The 21118-nt window shown below is 43.3% G+C and overlaps 1 protein-coding gene across 1 annotated transcript in view; it reads right to left on the reverse strand.

Moving 5' to 3' along the window:
• Positions 1–21118, reverse strand: part of LOC144767754 (killer cell lectin-like receptor subfamily B member 1B allele A) — a 360212-nt gene that overhangs the window by 35880 nt on the left and 303214 nt on the right. Inside the window, exon 5 of the mRNA XM_078651140.1 lies at positions 7682–7788. Within this exon, the coding sequence (XP_078507266.1) occupies positions 7682–7788 (107 nt within the window). The remainder of the gene's footprint in view (positions 1–7681; positions 7789–21118) is intronic.

The raw sequence follows: 21118 nt of genomic DNA on the forward strand, positions 1-21118 counted from the left end.
GAATGTCCAAGTGCATTTCATTTGAAAAAGACAATTGTGATACAAATCTACCCAATTGTGGCCTGAAAACTAAAAGTCCCAGAATTCCTTCTAAACACACCATTCTAAAAGCGCTACCGATGCCTAGACATTATAGAATGTGCATCAAACATTTAGGTAAGGTGAAGAGTGACACATGACAGGACATTTTTCTCACCACTCACATCATACTTCTTGACACATTATGCAGTACATGCACTTACCATCTCTGTTGTCCAAACTCCTCCACCTGAGCAGGAGGGTCAGCCAGGCTGTCTTCAGGACCCTCCTGTACAGTGGGCTCATGTGTGCATTGTGAATAGGGTTGGGAAGTCACACCTTGAGGTCCTGAGCCTAAATGCGGTCCCAGCATTGCAGGTCCTCCCAGCGCTTGCAAAACATCTTGCCCCGCCTACACGCCCACTGCACTGTAGCGCGTAGTGAAGTTATGCAAGATTTCTGTACAAGCATTACTCAGCTGCGTTTTTATGTCCCCATAAAGCTGAGGGTAATTATCAAGCACTCCCTCACAGGTAATATTCGATTCAGTTTCACTGTGGGTAATGCCTTCTCATTTAGATCTTCACCCATGTAGCGGGCAGGATATGTAAACAGAGCAGGAGGATGGCCCAGAATGATCACAAAATATCTCCTTTCACCTGTGTTTTTGCCGTGATCTAAGCTTTGATCGTGTATTCTCTGCCCTGAGTGTGGAGTCTTTGCCCCTCACATGGACACCTCGCTACACATTTGGAGCAGAGACTCTGCACTCAAGGCAGAGACTCCATGATTGGGGCGAAGATAACTGCAAATACACAGGAAGTGACATAGAAGAAATGACATAGAGGAAGTTGATGATTTACATCTATATCTGTGCCATCTACTCCTTGTCAGCTAATCAAGATTCATCTTGAAACTAGGCAGGAGAGTTTGACATATATTAATATATGCCCATTACTCTTTCATTGTATGTGTGATGCATTCAACAGCATGCACACAAATCATTACATCCTTCTAGTTTTTGTCTGGGTCAGGAAAGTACTTTCATAAGCAGCACACTCATGATCATGACATAGGAACACTTGCTTCAGGATGTGCATGGGTCAGCATTGAAGCCACACTGGCACATGAGTAGCAGCACACAGCAATAGCATATATGTTTCCATACCAGTACAAACATGTGTGATATGTTTCTATTCCTTCACGCCACCCCGCATAGAAACTTCCCATGATGCAGTCAATTCTGAGTTTGACAGAGAGGATAGTTACAACAGTGTCATACCGCTCATTCTATTACACTGTAGGAAAACCATGATACATGGCATCTTATGTTGACTTGACCCTAGCCTAACTAGGTCAGCCCGAGGGAATACATCATCTCCATCACTGTCATTAAGTTCCACTAGATTACGCCAGTATGTACTGTGTGACTTTTCGTCATTACTTGTCCCTACAGTGTACAGTGAATGGACCAATAAGTAGTCATCACTGCCTCTCACCCCCATGTACCATTTGTTTGTGTGGGTCATTGAAAGCGGGACAATAAGCCACACAGCATGGTACATTAAACCCATTGGGAAGGCCTGCTTGTTTGTTGCTTGTGCCACTCGTTAATCAATAGGTGACACATTTTAGCTATATTTGTAATCGTACTTGTTTTATACACGCCTCTAGGTTTCCATCTTGTTCACAATGCCATCCCTTAATCACTCAATGCAAAGACATGACAAATCGTGACACATGTTGCAGATAATGGAGAAGTGTGGCTCACTGGTTAGAGGAGGCAGACCTGGAAGCAGAGGTCAGCCCGGGACCAGGGTTCAATTCCCGGCTCGGCGGGGTCTTGAGTCCTAAAATGTCCATGGACTCGACAATTCTCGCTCCGGTGCCTACTCGATTCACGGGTTCACACTCTGCGACTCTGGGCAATAGCTTGCTTAATCTCCACAACGGCCCCTCGCGGCGGGATGCCTGGCTTTCACCTTGCGGATACCCTGCCGGGGTTATCTCACAGGGGAATACCAGGACGGGTTCCCTAAGCAAGCGCTTAGAAACCGCTTGGTGATTTGCGCTATATAAATTCCTGTACATTTACATTTACATTTACATTTACATAATGTTGGAAATGTCCACTGATACGAGGCAAATCTGACACCTTCAGTGACCTTTACAACCTAGGACAATGGAGTTATGTACTTCATTGCCCTAATAGATTACAAACACATCTAAGAAAATATTTGATGGCCTATCTTTTATCTCTTGATGACAGATGTTGTTTACATCCATTATGAAATGCTTACAGATTAGTCTGAGGAAGGATTTTCTGGATAGAATGTTATTCATCCTTGCCAACAGACCAAGAAAGCACGTAAATTGGTGGCTCAAGAGAAAAAAGTGTCAACCAGCTGATCATGTACCTGCATGCCCTGCCCTCTTAGACAATACCCTGGTTACATGGATTTCGACCGTGGTGAGGGTTCAGAGATATGTATATGCCTTGATGTTCTGCCATTTTGAGCAATACACAACATGCTACTATCATCTTGCACAGAACTTCAGGGGAGCAGCATCCCTACTGTACAGTCAAGACATCTGAATTGCAAATTTAGGAAATCAAAAGTGGCTCTATGATGGATAGTATATGAATGGGTGCCGTATTGTACCTACGGTGAGGTTCAGTGATTGCATGTCTGTAACGTGTGAGGAAGTGAGGAGAGAGTGCATACTCTGCATCACCTGAGGGGGGATATAACAATCATTTGTAAATGGCCCACTCACATCTGTAAAGTAGATTACCCGAGCTATCTGAAGCAGCGCTTATGCAGCTACAAACAAAACAGGCTCCTGAGATCAAGCGCTTGAACCTACTGTGCGTCCTGATGTTCAGGAAAGCACGTATGGGAAGGAGATCCTTTGTGGCTGTGGCTACTAAGCTTTGGAACGCTTTGCCCAACTTCTTGTGACAGATAACATCCGAGCCAATCTTTAGGAAAGCTTTGAAAACTTGGCTCTTTAGCCTCGATCCTTAGGGATAGGCTAGCGCTTGTCGATCTATCAATTCGCACTTCTGTCTTGCTTTCAGTGCCGGGTTACCTCTCTTTGAGGTAGCAGTTTGCGCTTTTATAAAGTCTGTTATTATTATTATTATTATGTACATGCAGTTTCTGTTGGGGTCATGTATGTAGTAGGAGTATTAGTCATTGGGTATGGTTGTGGATATGTAAGTAACATTTATACATACTAGACCTGTATGTATGTAAGTACTTACCCATAATCCACATGTTGCCATATGCTCCCAATGCCAGGTGGCAGGCAAGAATTGAACTGCAGAATAGAGAGCAGTCATGTGTACTGCCTAGGAACACAGCATACACATCAGTGAAGCAGCCACTGGTATCACACACACCCTGCACATTGATGGAGTGCAGGGGGTGTATGTTACGGAAATGTGTGCTCCACGGTGATGTGGGTGAAGTGCCACATGTGGGCAATCATGTGCACCTATCACTTGTCGGAAGAGGGAAAAGAGGTCAAATGTAGGCCTGAGTCTAAAATTCCGCTCCGCTCGTGGAGTTTGCAGAAATCAGCAATTCCTCGTTTTGCAGCAAAAGCCGAGTTACAGATAATCTCTGCAGAATGTTTGCTCGTGTGGGGAGCGTAATGAGACAATGGTTGAGAAAGGGGGTGGGGTCTCCAACGAAATTTCAGCAATCCGGCTGTGGGAGACTCATTTGTCACAACAATAGGGGTTCTTGGCCCCTAATGATCCTCAACAGCCAAAGGGACTTCATCCCCCAGCCAGTTGTGCTTCAGGAGGCCCCTGTGAAGAGTGTTTGAGAAAGGGGGCAGACCTCTGATGACGACTCAGCAACGGAACCTACTTGTCACAGCAATAAGGGCTCTTGGCCCCAAATGACCCTCAGCAGCAAAGCAAACTTCATCCTCCAACCACTAGTGTGCCAGGAGGCCCCTGTGAAGAGTGGTTGAGAAAGGGGTCAGACCACTGACAACGTCTTAGTAATCCAGCTGTGGGGAACTTACTTGTCACAACAATAGGGGTTCTTGATCCCCAAGGACCCTCAGCAGCCAATGATAATTCAGCCTCCAACCAGTAGTGTGCCTGGAGAGAGGGAGCGGGCTCCGACCACGTATCAGCAATTCCACTGTTGGAGACTTACTTGTCACAACAATAGGGGTTCTTGGCTCCCAATGTCCCTCAGCAGCCAAAGGAACGTCTTTAGGGGTGGCAGAGCAATACTCCGCCTGCTCACGGAACTCCACGGAATTTGCAGAGTTTTTCAGCAACTTTGCAGAATTTCACAGAGAAAAACTCTGTGAGCTCCACCTAGGCCTAGTAAAATTCTAGCAATGTCACTAAACACCCTCTAATACGACGCCATAGCAAATAAATGTACAGGTGCTATGATCTTCACATAGGCTGGGATGGTATGCCATAGAATTAAGATCATGCTCCCACTAACAAATCATGTCTAAGATAAGCTCAGGTTAATCCTTTGACTAAAAAACCTCTCAGCTCCTCCTCTTCCTCAGAACATTAATTTGCATGACAAGGGGCTAACCCATTAACACATTCAGCTACATGTTGAAAGGTTTAAAAGGGTTTCTCTCAGCCTGCTCCCAATTTATGTATTTAACCTGGCTTTCATTGGCTGTTGGGCTAATGACAATCTGGTGGTGGTAAACACATTCACAGGTTTGTGTGTAGTGTTTGGTACAATGTTGGAAATGTAAGGTATGATTTGCGGTTTTGAATTGTGACTAACATTCACATTTGAATAGATTGTGGAAAGCAATACAAGACAGTCATTGTTATATTTGCAGCTTAAGAAGACATGTTGTAAACATATGTACTTTTAATTTTCTGATTGCCTCTTCTAGGGAATATGATGATGTAATTGCCCCTCACAATTGAACCACAGCTGTTGTTCAAGTTACATGTGTCCCTCACTTATTGTGTTTTTCAATTTTTTTAAACACACACACCCACACACACACACACATAAGAGAACAGGCAGAGGCTTGATACTACAATGTTTTTCATTATATGACATTTTGCACTAATGTTTGTTGTACTACTACATGTGGTATATGTCATGGTGTCTTATGCCCATGTGTGTAAAGTCCTGCTCCTTTAACTACCTTATTTGATTGCAGTGTGCTCTGCCCCAAGTGCAGAAGCTCTGCCCCAAGTGAGGAGTTTTTTTGCCCCGACTGTGGAGATTCCAGCCAAGTACGGAGCATCCGTCCTGAATATGGACCATCCTCAGGCGTAAATATACTATTTAGAAGTGACTTTTTTGAATACCAAACTTAGGGCCCCATTAGGATGGCGGGCACCATCCATGCTGCAAAGACCCCCCGCCATATTACGATGGCTGGTGGGTCTGCGGCGGACGGAAAGACCGTCCGCCGCTTTTCTGCCCGGTTGACAAGTCGACCGGGCAGAAAAGGGTTCAATATGGTGGCAGGGTCTGTTAGAAACCGCCAGCCATATTACGATGGGGGCTGAAACATGCCTTTCTGTGGTGGCATTGCCTCCACAGAAAGGCATGTGGAGTTTGCTTGCAGGGGCCCGTTGAGGGCCCCAGGGACTCTTTAGGGTGGGGGGTGCACATCAATGTACAACGTTGCAGGCACAGCGCAGTGCCTGTCACGTTGTGCATTGAAAGGCACAACCTGCCTTTGTGGCATTGCGACGGGCGGTGCTTTCATGTCTCAAATGCGCAATGTGCATCCTAATAGAGGGTGCGGGACCACCGCTAGCATGGCGGGCGGTCCCGATTCCTGAGGGTATGGCGGGCGGACGAAGTCCGCCCATCTTACTAATGACCCCCCTTAGACTTCAGAATGCAACTTAGATTGCCGGTCGAAACAGTCTTCAGGTCTAATTTACCTTCATGAATCGGGTCCTGTGACTCTTCCCTGTGTTACTATTTGCCTGTATGTGGTGTGCTTGCAGCACAAACTGGCATAATGCCTCCAGGCAATGCTGGCAAATCATAATTCTTTATGTTAGCAGTTATCATTTACTACCTAAGATTTATTAACAGCTCTCTTCTGATTCTATTGAGATTTTCAAAAAGTTATTTAAAAAGGGAGACTTGATAGAGAGTAAACAAATATAAAATTGTCCAGCTACTTCAAAGTGAGATGCAAACATTTTGGAGCTTTACATGTAATCTGCTTTTCGTCACGTGAGCAGAAGGTATCTTATTGCTGCTCCAGGTCTAGCAGTGAAAACGTCATGATTTAGCCCAATAGTGAAATAAGAGGAGACAAAAAGTAGTTCTCCAGTAAGGCCAGCGACAGCAGTTGTGGAAGCCTAACAATAGAAGGATGGGCCACTCACATATGATGGTAAGATTGTGACTTACTGAGAAGGCTTGAAAATTAAAGAAACCTCTTACTATTACCGAAATAGGATGTAGATCCCTCACTCACACTGTCAGTACACCCCCGGATTGCATCCCTCTTGAGGTGGGAAAGGGGGTCCCATGGACCCCCAGACATCCCTTTGCAGACGGGTGCAGTTACTCACTGCACCCGTCTGCAAGGGGATATCCAATCCCCTTTATTACGGCAGGCAGCCTGCACAGTGAAAACACCATGTGGCTTCAAAGCAGCTTCTCAGTTTTTCACATGAATGTGCTGCCCCCAGGATAGCACGAGTTTGTGGCTGCCCTGGGGGACGCACACTCCATGCAATAGGACGTACCATCCCTGTTTGCGCCCAACACATCTGTTTTAAGCTGCGCCGGGCGCAAACAGGGAAAGTGTACCCTTTACTTAATAGGGCTGCTTGTGTGTTACTAAGATATGTGTTGGTGCATCTGTCAATATTTGCAGGACATTTATGCCATAGTTATTTTTGTGCAGGAAGGAGCCCCTTCCTGCACAAAAACAATCCTGTCTGCAATGAAGGCACCCTTGCACCATGGCACAAGGGTGCCTACGTTGGCGCTAGGCTGCCGAAACGGCACCAGCACTGGCAGAAAGGAGAGGAATGCATCATATTGCTTACAACAGTGCATTCCTGCCCTTTCACTTTGGCCAGAGGAGCTCAAGAAGTTGCCCTGCTGCATTGCCTTATGCCAAAATGCGATAAATGAGGCCCTTACTATAGAGTTGGGTGGATTTTCTCTCATAAGATATATGAGTTCTGACAGTGCTCCCTGGCCTGACTTGGAGGTCAGTTAGCTGGAGAACCTCTTTATTTGGTTTGAAGACTGCATTGCTTCTTACCTCTAGTGGTACACTAGCTGCCTTGGGGTTTGTAAAGGTGAGGTCAGATGGGAAGGTGTCAGTACAGGTTACCGAATACAGCATCACTGTCATGAAGTTAGCATCATGTGGCAGTGGGAAAAGTGGGACAGGCAGTGAGTACCTATCTGTGCGACAAAGATAATATGTTATGTTCAACCAGAGTCACTATGCTTTATGGGGCTCCCTTATTCCATGAATGGTGAAATGAAGCAATCGTGAAGAGTACAATGTGCACCAAAACCACAAGTATTTGTGATCAAAATGTACTAATTGCAAGAATGCATAATCTAGTAAAACATTTAACATACTAAACTACACTAGTTTTATAATAGTGTCAAATAAACTTCCGTAGAAATGTTAAAAACTGGAACAAACTTACACATTTTCATTCAAATTAGATCCATTAATCCAGGTCCAATGTCCTCCTACCGGTGTGTTGAAAAGTCCAATCCAAACCTGGTTGGTCAGTTCGGATGTTAGATAATCCTGCATACAATAAACACAAAAAAGTTAGGTACAGTAATACATTCAGCTTTCCTTCTATGTGCATACAGCTAACTCAATGGAACAGAATTTATGGAAATTAGTTAAAATATTCAACATGTAAACAGATGCTTTTGCCTTGAGGGCTTATACAGTCAAGCCCACAGCCCGATGTGCATCATTCTTATATTGGTGTGGTACAAGAGAGGGACGAACATCTTTTCTTCCAGGAATAGAAAAGACAGATGTGTCCATGTGTGCTGATGAGCTCGTAACCAGTTCTGGGCTTTCCTTTTAAAAATCATTGTTATAAATTAAGGCTTATTAAAATAAAAATAACATTCAAGCTCCAACTAAAACATCTTAAGTTCAAGCGAAAACCTTTAGCGCCCAGTTACTCTAAGCACTTCATTAACTATAAATGCTCCAGCCGAATATATGATTATACCACGATTTCAATTACCACGCATGGCTTTACCACGCGAATTTTACATCGCAAGTGGCTTTACCACGCTGGTATTTACAACGTAGGATTTTACTACGCCTAGAAACGTCTTACCTGCACGTCTTTCTCTACGAGCCCTTACTTCCATCCTCCATTGAAACAAGCGTCAAAACACGTATACCAAAATAAAAAAAGGACTGTTTTTTTGACGTACACGGCACGTCTTTGGGGGAGGCTCTTTCCTTTTTCTTTTAAAATTATGTTCGTTTTTTTTTTTAAAGTAAACTGCTTGTTATTTTTTGGGGGGGAGACCCCCCCCAGCCCCCCTCTGCCCACCGCTTGTTATTTTTGGGGGGGGGAGACCCCCCCCAGCCCCCCTCTGCCCCCAAGCCCACGCAGAACAACTCGAAGGAATACCACATCTCCCCCCCAGCCCGTGGTAAAGACGTCGTGGAAGGCACCCTGCGTGGAAGGCACCCTGCGTGGTAAGTGTCACGTGGTAAATGTTAGTAGTGGTAATGCCTTCGTGGTAAATGATGTTTCCCGCTCCAGCCACAGACCGGAAAGAAAATGTATGAAAAACAAAACTCCCAGTGACCATAAGATACTGAAGTCCTTCCACTCAACACCAGACAGTTTAGCACACGAGTCAAAGTAAGAAACTATACCAGCACTTCCTGTTCTAAATGCCAATACTGATTATATGTGCAAAGGTTTGCAACAGGGGGTTATAGATTTTACGTAATATAACATGTTGGGTTGCTAGTGACTGTATTTTCCTACTACTTTAAAAAATAGCATACAGTCAGCAAGACACAGTTAATTAACACCATCAACACCAAGCAAATAGGGAAAAGCAGAGCAGAACTTAGCATCAAAAAAGGATTGAGAAGCATAAGGAAGGATAAGGAAGGAGTAAAGAGACGTTGGTGAGATAGGTAGAGTTAAGAAAGAATAAAGGTACAAAAACATGGCCAGAAAAGAGAAGAGAGGAATAAATGGAGAATTCGATACATATTCAGCAAAATAGAGATAGGGACGGCAAACAAGGAGCCCAAAAACAAAGGAAAGAAATGATGCTAGGAAATCAACAGCGATATGGTCCAAAAAGTGGATGGTCAAATGTATGCAGAATTGGAAAAGATCCTCTGAATGTCTCGTGTCAAAAGGGAGAGAGCTCCAAGAGCATGGGCTGCCCCAGAGAATAAATGAATATCAGCTATGCAAGTTCGGCTATTGTTCGATTACATTTTAGGGAATTTATGATTCTTAGATTTTTTCTGAGCATTTGTTGGTGCTGCAGGACTTTATAGATGATGCTTGGTAGCTTGCATTGTATTCAGTCCTCTAGAGGTTGCCAAGGACAATCCCTTGGAAGTACAGGTAAGTTGGCACATTTTCGAGTTTGGAAATCAGCCTGGCTGCAAATTCTAAACTGGCTTTATTTGAAAACAAGGAGGATTAATAAGTAAGTATGGCATTCTTGTAAGTATGGCATTCCTACAGCGGATCCACAAAAGTATCTGTGACTTCACTGCCAAGTGCAATTTCTTTGGTTGTTGAAGGGCTTTAAGTTTTTTCATGAAGTGACTCTCAAACAAATTGTGTTCAATTTGTGAAGACGTAAAAAAATGAAGATCAATCAGCAACCCTAGTGATATAACTTTAGTAGCTTAAGTATTGGAGAAGCCATCAATGTGTAATTCAAAGTGCCAATCTATATTTGATGAAGTGTACTCTTGTTGTACGAAATAGTACTGTGTTCTCTGCAGATTAATCCTGTGAGAGTTCAGAAACATCCATCTGAGCAGATTAGAAGGACAGTTCTTAAGTGTTCAATTTGTTGGTCTGAATAAGTACTGTGCATAAGTTGCCCTAACCCTTTTTCTACTTTCCCAACATCTTATCCATAGTGCTTGTTCCAAATAAGTACTCCTACTTAGAGTCAAGCAGAGGCACAAGTTTGGCATCAGCATCCATCGTACAGATTCTTAACAAGTTCATAATTTTCCAACATAACTTGTTCAATAGATTTGATAATGAAGTTTGGAATTACAACTTTGTGGAATAAGGTTGGCTAGCTGATCTTGGCTAGAACTGGAGTTCTGAGTTTTGAAATGCTTTAGTAAAAACTAGTGCACAAGGCAGCACACATGGAAAAAGCAAAAACGAGGAGAAATAATGCATTTCTTCTTGTTCCGCCAACTTAGGACCAGGTTTTCCCTGGTGTTAATTTTGACGCTGCCTCCTATGATCGCCACACTTGTACACAGGGGGCAGAGTAAAAAACAATGGGTGTTGAGGTGGAATGCCCACTGCAACATCCACTGCCCACCCCTTTCACGCTAAGCATAGAGTGAAAGGGGACCTTATTTACAAGGCAGTGTTAAACCATGTTAAGCGGCTTAACGCTGCCTTGTAAATACGGCTAAGGCCCTATCGCCACCACAACATCGATAAAAGTGACGCAGTTGTGGCGATGGGGGCTTGTATATATGCCCCGAAGAGTGTTCTCCAAGGGAAACTGCAAGATGACACAGCATCAGGAGAATAAAGATCAATAAGTTTTGATGTACAAAGTAAATATTCATTTAATCAAAATAGCGAGGTCCCCCGAAGCCGACCTTTCCCAGATATAGAAGCAGGTTGGTAAAAAACAGAAAAGCCTGATCAGAACTGAGACGAAACAGCCAACGGTTTCTGAAACAAGCAGATGTCAAATTGATCCACAAATGTACCCCAGTCTGGACATGAGACTTTATTTTTGATGCCAGCAATGTTTCAAGAAACAATCTTTGTGTGGACCTTATACCTTCCCAAAGTCCCAAACCAAATTGTTCTACTACTGGTAATGACTCTTTTAAGTTAGCTGTGTATATTATTATTATTATTATTATCATTATTATATTTACATTTGTAGAGCGCTCAGCTACCCGAAGGTTTCCCGGCGCTAGGAACATGACGAGTGTCAGGATAAAGCAGAGATGAGACACAGGACCAATTAATTAAGACAGCCTACTGATTAAATAACCAGGTTTTTAAGTCCTTGTGAAATTTGGTATAGCTAGATTCTGTGTGAAGGTGAAGGGGGAGAGAATTCCAGAGGGATGGAGCCAGATACGAGAAGGAGCGTCCACCCATTCTGGCTCGTTTTATCCTGGGTACCTGGAACTTATGCTGGTTGGAGGAACGGAGAACACGTGGGGGACAGTATTGGTGAACTAGGGTTTTAAGATAAAGGGGAGCACTGCCAGAGTTTATTCTATGCATATAGCACAGAGCTTTGAACTTCGTGCGATTTTCAATTCGGAGCCAGTGGAAATTTCATAGGGAGGCTGATGTAGAGGATTTGTTTGGTAGTTTGCAGAGTAATCTGACCGCAGCATTTTGTACCACCTGAAGTTTCCGCATAACTTCCTTGCTGGCACCTAGGTACAAAACGTTACCGTAGTCTAGTCTTGATGTTATTAGAGCTTGGACTACGGTTTTTTGTGTGTCCAGAGGAAGCATCCATATGATCTTCCTGAGCCATTTAAGGATGACAAAACAGGTAGAGGCAACTCTGACAACTTGTTGCTTCATAGTCATTTGGTCATCAAAAATGATGCCAAGGTTGCGAGCGGTTTTGGAGGGGGAAGGTAGAGGACCCATCTGAAGTGGCCAGTGATGGGGGCCCCATAGAGTAATATTGTTGCCAAAGAGAAGGAGTTTGGTCTTTCCCCCGTTTTTTTGAGTTTGTTATCTTGCATCCATTTGGCAATGTCATTAAGCCCGGAACATAGTGAAGATGAAGTGGAGTGAGGATTTGCGGAAAGTGAGTAGACGAGCTGGGTGTCATCAGCGTATGAGTAAATAGTGAGCCCAGCTTGTTCCGCAATGGTGGCTAAAGGGCTAATGTACAGATTAGTAGTATTAGGTGGTGGCAGCTCCTACGGCTCTGCTAAAACGCTGAGGGGCAGACTGCGAGGCACGCAAATGTAATGATTAATATTACTGTGTACTCTTCTGCTTTGCTTACTGATCGCCTAAATTGTACGTTTTTATTATTCCCCACTCGCATTTTTTAAAACCATTGTTTTTACCAATCTAATTGCTGCTGCAACTTCAGTTGACATTTCCCTTACTTACCTGGTGTGAGGTGTCCTCCCTGCCCCGGGCCATCGCGGCCTCATTGCCGTTTGTGTGGAGGGCAGGCGCCATCTTGGGTCAGTCCCGGAGCCCCGCAGGACCAGAGGTTGCGGTCTAGCTGGAGGAGGGGCTAGACTATATCTTGGCTGACAGATTGAAGCGCGAGGCGGTAGTAGTAGGTGGTGGCAGCTCCTACGGCTCTGCTAAAACGCTGAGGGGCAGACTGCGAGGCACGCAAATGTAATGATTAATATTACTGTGTACTCTTCTGCTTTGCTTACTGATCGCCTAAATTGTTCGTTTTTATTATTCCCCACTCGCATTTTTAAAACCATTGTTTTTACCAATCTAATTGCTGCTGCAACTTCAGTTGACATTTCCCTTACTTACCTGGTGTGAGGTGTGCTCCCCTGCCCCGGTCCATCGCGGCTGCATTGCCGTTTGTGTGGAGGGCAGGGGGCCATCTTGGGTCAGTACCGGAGCCCGGCAGGACCAGAGGTTGCAGTCTAGCTGGAGGAGGGGATAGACTATATCTTGCACATGATCCTTCGGATGCGCAGCGGGCGCGCTGCAAGCGCACCGAAGCCACGCCAAAGGGGTGCCCGTCTGCGCCAAGACTGCGCTTAGCGCCATATCACCTGGCCCCCCCAGAATTCATCAAGGAGGCAAGGTACTTACTTACACAAGTATTCAACTTAGGGACATAAGGAATCACATGGGTAGCCCTCGCTGTCCTCATTTTAACGCAGACTCCCTTACTAATTTACTATCCTCTCAATGCTCTAACTGTTCATACAAATTGACACTACCTTTTCACCAAAAAGCGCAGAATCTACCCACAGGAGAGCTGGATACCAAACATACCCATTGTGCTCTTATCAACGCTCGCTCTCTCATAAAGCACAAAGATGAAATCTCTGAATTTATAACCAGCCACAATATAGATCTCCTATTTATCACAGAAACCTGGGCAGATCAAGCATCAGGCCCAGATTTCTGTATAGCGACTCCGGATGGATATCATGTAGTCAGGCAGGATAGATCCTCAGACAAAAGAGGCGGTGGAATAGCTAATATATACAGAAAAAACTTTTTAACAAGGATAGAACCCCAGAGACTTTGAGTCTGCCGAAGCATTAACTTTTTCCATTATGCTTTCTCCCTCGCAATTCTTTAAAGGTACCCTTCTCTATCGGCCACCTACCCACCGGTCCCCTTTCCTGGCGTCCCTTAATACTTTATTAGAACCTATGGCAGCCAATCCTGATTACATGATATTAGGCGATTTTAACTTTCATTTAGAAACTACTAATGATAGAGACGCCTCAGCCTTAATTTCGGACCTTTCATTAGCAGGTCTCAAACAGCTGATCACAACTCCCACTCATCAGGCCGGACATACCCTTGATGGTCTATTCACTAATAACCCTCACATTACCTCACCCTCAGTGAAACCTTTAACGTGGTCAGACCACGCTGCAGTAATGTTTGCCATCATAACCAGAAATCATAAAACGTCACACATCACAAATCGCTCTCGTGTCCAATTTCGAGATTGGAAGAACATGGATGCTTCAACCCTACAGAGCACCTTGGCCTCCACCCAACCAGGTGACACAACAGATCCACACATAGCTTTTAATAACTATAGTGTTTGGCTTAACAATGCTTTTACCACATTAGCACCTTCTAGAAATATGCTGCCCAATCGTAACACACCATCCGCCCCTTGGTTCTCAGAAACCCTTAGACTGGAAAGGCAACGGTGTAGAAACCTAGAAAGGCGCTGGCGCAAAGATTATGACAATAATGATAGAGATGTATACAAAAAAGCACTGGCTACATATAGAAAGCTTCTAACTACAGGAAAACGAAAATTGTATCTTGCGCAAATAGAGTCAGCCAAAAATTCCACTAAAGAACTCTATCAAGTTGTTAGGAAGCTATCTATCCCACCAGTATGTACTATCATAGAACCCTCCCAAAATCTGTGTAACGACCTGGCAGACTTTTTTAAGCTTAAGGTCAACGATATTTTCTCTAATTTTACTTCCAAGGCCGCCGCCGAATTAACCAGCTCCAATAAGAGCCACAGCCCTCCTCGTATAGCCTTTTGTGAATTTAGTCAAATTTCCACAACGCAGATAGTTGAACTTATGACAATTATCAAATCAGGATCACCACTTGATCCTTGCCCACCTTTGATTCTCAAGCCAGTGACTAACCTTTTAGCCCCAGCTCTCACACATATCTGCAACTCTAAGTTTCTCTCTGGTTCCTATCCGTCGATTTGGAAGAAAGCAATTATTAAACCCTTATTGAAAAAACCAAATCTTGACCCTTCAGAACCCAAAAGTTATCGCCCAATTGCATCTCTTCCTTTTCCGTCCAAAATATTTGAAAAAATTATGAACTATCAGCTGGACCACTATATCGACCAGAATAATCTACTTGATGACACCCAATTTGGATTTCGGAAAGGCCACGGGACAAAAACAGCACTGATAAAGGCAGCAGACGAAGTCAGAATGATTATGGATCAAGGAGGCGCGGCAGTCCTGATATTACTGGATTTGTCTGCAGCCTTCGACACGGTCGATCACACAATCTTGATCGACCGTGTAGCCTCTATTGGCATCCAGGGCAAAGTCAAATCTCTTCTGACTTCCTTTCTGTCTGACCGTAAACAGTCTGTTAAACTGGGCGGCTTCTACTCTCCTGTTTTCACCCTACCTTGTGGCGTTCCCCAAGGATCCTCGTTAAGTCCGACACTATTCAACATCTACGCGTCAGACTTGGCGAGGGTCATTAAATCATATGGAATTGGGCTAACATCGTACGCCAATGATACCCAGTTGGTATTGGCCATTCACAACAACGGAGGAGCAGTTGCGGCTAACTTTCAGGAAGGCATGATGGCCATTAGTTCCTGGATGGATCATAACTGCCTAAAATTAAACTCTGACAAGACGGAGGTCATGATCTTTGGCAGATTGACCCCGTCTTGGTCCCCAGTTTGGTGGCCTCCTGATCTAGGCTCTCCCCCAACACCGGTCACCAAAGTTAGGAACCTAGGAGTATTATTTGATAATACACTATCATTTGTGAGCCATGCAAATGCGGTAGTCTCTGCATCTTTTTACACTGATAAAGAAACTCTTGCCTTTTCTCCCCCCAGCGCAGGAAAGACCTTCATGTGCACCCTGGTACTCTCCAGGGTCAATTATTGCAATGGTCTGCTATTAAATGCCCAAGAGCAAGTCCTCAATAAAATGCAACTTATCCAGAACGCGGCAGCTAGGATTCTGACCCGTACTCCAAAATTCTCTTCCATCACCTCCATTGTTCGCCAACTTCACTGGCTCCCGGTTCGAAGTCGCACCAAATTTAAGGCATTGTGTAATACCTATAAAGCCATGCACAACATAGGGCCAGAATTAAAAAAAAAAAGCCTTGTGTGTATATACTCCTAAAAGAGCCTTTCGCTCATCCACAGCCCATCTGCTCCCAATCCCGCGGACAAAAAAGTGACTTTGGGAGCTAGACGCTTTACAGTGGCTGTTTTCCAGATTATGGAATACCCTCCCACTCGATATTAAAAACAGTCCTTCCTTGATGACATTTCGGAAACAATTAAAAACATGGCTTTTTAATCAGTAAGAAATCAGTGACCCCTTTCAGCAAATGAATTGAGCAGCGCCGAGACACCTCAGGGTATTTGCGCGCTATATAAATTGTATAAATAAATAAATAAATAAAATTAAAAAGTAGGGGACTCAAAATGGAACCCTGAGGGACACCGTATTGTGATTTGTGTATATCAGAGGTAGATGTGGGAGAAAAAACTTGAAAAGTTCTGTCAGAAAGAAAGCTCGAGAGCCATTTGAGGGCTGGACCAGTGATGCCGCAGGAATAGAGTGTATTAAGAAGGATGGTGTGGGAAACCATGTCAAATGCGGCACTTAGGTCTAGCAAAATAAGTGCCACGGTTTCCCCTTTGTCAACCTGACTACGTATGATCTCCGAGACACCTAACAGTGTAGATTCTGTAGAGAATTCTGCCCTAAAACCAGATTGAGAAGTATGGAGGAGATTTCTTGATTCCGTGTATTTAGTAAGTTGCATGTTAATATGTTTTTCTAAAATTTTTGAAAAGACAGGGAGAAGGGAGATAGGGCGAAAATTGGAGGGATTTTCCAGGTCTGCATTTGCCTTTTTTAACAAAGGAACTATCATAGCATATCATTAGGTCATCAGCGTTGAGGGAGATCTTTTTTCCCCATGATTTGTATTTCAATGGGATGATATTCCTTTCCTCTCTATTAGGGGCATATTTACAAAAAAGTGTCGAAGAGTGTCTTTAAGCCAAGAAGTCTAACAACATGTTTTGTCACTTTAGAAACGCAGGGCTGCACCATATTTACTAGAATATAGTGCAGTCCTGCATTTCCCCCTGTGCTAGCGCTAACTTTAGCTGACTAGTGCCAACGCAGTCACTCTTGCAAAATAGTGTAAGGGTGCCTCTGTTGAGGGGAAGATTGTTTATGTGCAGGAAGGTCAGTCTATATATATATATATATATATATATATATATATATATATATATATATATATATATATATATGTATATATTACCTACTGGCGGTCGCCAGTAGGTATATATAGTTAGGATTTTTTCTCTATGGGTTTTTTGAAAATTCTATGTCTAATAACTTTGGCGTTTGTGGACGGATTTGGCTGAAATTTTCAGGAAAATGGCACATTTTGTTTCTGAGCAGCCCTTGAAAATTTGGGGGGGGTTCGTCAAGGGGGGGCCGAGAAAAAAGGGGGGTCCCAAAACGTGTTTTTAACATTGAGTTTTCCATAGGGCGGTTGGCCTCACTTTTAGCCCGAACGGCTGAATGGATTTGCACGAAACTTGGCAAAATTGTAGGGACTGGTAGCCCGATGTGCCTTTTGTAGGTCTCAATATATGTGCTCCAGTGGATTTTGAGAAATTAACGTTTAAAAAAAGATATATATCTGTAACAGCGGACCTGGCAGCGTCCCAGGACGCGTACTTTACGCGCAACGGAGCTTTGTGAAGCGAAGCTGATTGGTTCTCCGGCGTCTGTCAACATTCCAAAAAGTCCGTAGCGGCCGCCATCTTGTCTCTCTGTAGGATCGAGAGACAAGAGGAGGTCAAAACAAAGGGGGAAATAACTATAAGGGGGCATAGTAGATCCTCGCTGACCCCCTAGGTTTGATGTGGAGGTTTTAAAAGGGCCCCGCGGGGCAAAAAAAAAACAAAATAATAATAATCGAATGGCTGAATGGATTTGCACGAAACTTGGCAAAATATTAGGGACTGGTAGCCCGATGTGCCTTTGCTAGGTCTCAATATATGTGCTCCAGTGGATTTTGAGAAATTAACGTTCAAAAAAAGATATATATCTGTAACAGCGCTCCGCTTCGCGTACTTTTCGCGTTACGGAGCTTTGCGAAGCTGATTGGTTCTCCGGCGTCTGTCAACATTCCAAACAGTCCGTAGCGGCCGCCATCTTGTCCCTCGGTAGGATTGAGAGACAAGAGGAGGCCAAAGCGAAGGGGGAAATGACCATAAGGGGGCATAGTAGATCCTTCCTGACCTCTTAGGTTTGATGTACCATTTTGCCAAGTTTGGTGTAATTCCGTTCAGCCATTCAGGCTGTAGACGTATGTTAATGTCCTATGGAAAATTGCATGGGGAAAACACATTTGAAAGTGTTGAAATTTAGAACCAATTAAAATGTTACTTTGGTTTTGTATTTGTGTGTGATGAAAGTTAATTGGTTATGTATATATGTCAAATGAGAGGAAACCACAGCCATTTTGTGATACTACTGTCTGAGGTACATTTGTGAGGAATTTTTGGTGGTAAATTTCTGGTGTTTGATTTACACAGTACTAACACTTCTGCTACTTTTAAAAAGGTGAGTTGTTAATTTGTAAGGGGAACTATGTTGTACACTTGAAGATAATTTGAAAAATGTTTTCTGTTATTTATTTGCAGTCCTTCTGTTATACTAAATACTTGATAAAGTTAGTTTTATATTATGTATTACTAAAAACGATAAATGAAAGTGATTATTTTTTTCTGCAATTTACAGCAAGCAATTTCAAAATAAAATGGCTCACAATGAAGAGACCGTGGCAATTTCTTTTGAATTGTCCAACACATTGATTGAAATTGAGAGCACCAATAATGAAATATTGTCACAAGGAGGACATGACTTGTATGATTCCATTAGATTGATTGAAATGGACAGCACCAAGAATGAAATATTGTCACAAGGAGATGACTTGAATGATTCCACTACATTGATTGAAATTGAGAGCACCAATAATGAAATATTGTCACAAGGAGGAGATGGCTTGTATGATTCCATTAGATTGATTGAAATGGACAGCACCAATAATGAAATATTGTCACAAGGAGGAGATGACTTGAATGATTCCACTACATTGATTGAAATTGAGAGCACCAATAATGAAATATTGTCACGAGGAGATGACTTGAATGATTCCACTACATTGATTGAAATTGACAGCACCAATAATGAAATATTGTCACAAGGAGGAGATGACTTGAATGATTTTTTTGATCAATCTCTTGATGGCGAATTTATCGAGTGTTTGGAGACCATAGAGTTACAAGAATCATCATTGGAGACTTTTAATGAGGACATTGCTGATGAGGACATGTTACTAGTTCTTTCAAATTTAGAAAATTCTGAAGAATAAATTTATATTTAGAAATCAAAAATTGTTTGAGACATTATTCATTTTTATTTTTAATTTATGAGGTTGTAGCGAAGGGATTGTAGTATAAAATGAGACTTATAGTATAGAGTGCAACATTTTTATGTTACATGGTAAGTTTACTCATATTTACTTCCCTTCTGCCACTATATTATCTCCAATGTGTATTTGACATGTCTTCTTCATCTCCGGCCTCCTTTCTCTCACTGTGTGTCTCCGATGCATCTTATCGCTGCTATTTTGTGTAATTACAGAAGAGAGTAAAATAAAATAGTTCGGAACGTGAAAAGGGGGCAAAGTAGAGTACTCCTCACCCCCTAGGCCTTTTTAGGCGGTCCCAAAAGGATCAGTTTCTGCTTTCCTGAGAGATTATGGTATGAGTTCCATATACCACAATAACTTGCATTACAACATGCAAGATATCTATCTCCTATTACCAACTTTTGGAGATATTCGCGCTAAGCGCGAATATCTCCAAAAAGTAACACCTGCCCTGAGCAGTTCTTAGCCATGTTATCCAATGGGAGGTGGATAACATGGCTAAGAGCATTAGCTCGGTAATGCATGAATATCGCTGAGTTTTTAGCGATATTCATGCATTGCGGCCGTTTATTATCGCATTTGCGATAAACCTTGATAATAGTAAGGTTTATCTTCGATAATTTCTGACGATGCTTAGTGGTAAAAAATTGGTTGGTAAGCATCGTTAGCGATAAATATCGCTTAACTTTGGTAATATGCCCCAACGTCTGTTAACGTTCGATTCGAAGGAAATGAGGAAGTGTTGAAAAACATTGTCTGCGCCATCTTGCCTTTTTTGAAATGCCACACTTTTGTCGTGCACGGCAGCCATTTTAGATGTCTTGACCAGACCCACTCTCTGCACGCTGTCGATTCGTAGCATGGCTCCTCACCCACGCAAGCATCTTCCCTAGGCACTGGTCACCACCGCTCTCTGTCTTATGCATGGGCAATAAACCTCCCCCCATCTGCGCTGCTCTTCCCTGAGAATCACACTCTGTGCCCGCCCGACAACTCCCTTTCGCCCTATTCACTACCGCACCCTCTGACACTCCTCTTTCTCTGTGTCCGATTGTCCAGGCTATCAGCTAGCCCTGCAGATGTAGTTTATGGCCCCAGCTGTAAAGAATCACCCCTCTTCAAAGGAGTTATAGTAGATCAAGGCCCACACCCGATGAGATCCGTCACACCACACGTGTTCCTACTATCTGAAAACCATCCTGTATTGTGATTGGGGAGGGGACCGAGCCTGAAGCGGAAGATTCCAGGAATGACTCTTTGTACATCAAAGTTTTTACAATTATGTGTCACATTAAAAATATATAGCACTCCAACAAAGTAGTAGGAATATAAAACTTTAATAACATATAAATATATACAACAAAACAAAAACAGTAAAAACATTTAAACAACGAAGAGACCGTGGCAATTTCTTTTTAATTATCCAATAGATTTATTGAAATTGACAGCACCAATAATGAAATATTCTTGTCAGTAGCGGTCTGTTGTGCGAATAGTTCCAAGGCAGCAGAACGCGCTGAAATCTAGATGGCACGAAAGTGATGTCTAGTAAGTTGCCGCCCAGCAAAAAACGGCGTGGGGCGCCGCGGGGGTGAGTGAGTCCAGTAGGCACCACAGCTATTCTTACCGGCATTGCAGAATTACTGCTGGGGACAATGCCTGTGCTGTAGCAGGGTCACAGCAGAAACAAAAAGGATTCTGTTGAAGATGTTGTTGGTTTTCAATTTGAAAACAGTTCTGGTGTCAACTGCTATGCTAATGTAGTGGTTAATGTTTTGTTTTCTCTAGAAAATGTAAAAGAGGGGGAGGCAGTCCAAAGTTCCGTTAAAAGGGCAAAGGAAAGGATCGGTGGTTTGAACTATCAGTCAAAAAGGGGAGGGGGTGCAATAATTTTTCCTACCGGGTCACACTGTGCTTTCACCGGAAGTGAGGTCTGCA

Source organism: Lissotriton helveticus, chromosome 7 (assembly GCF_964261635.1).
Source record: "Lissotriton helveticus chromosome 7, aLisHel1.1, whole genome shotgun sequence".
Taxonomy (NCBI): domain Eukaryota; kingdom Metazoa; phylum Chordata; class Amphibia; order Caudata; family Salamandridae; genus Lissotriton; species Lissotriton helveticus.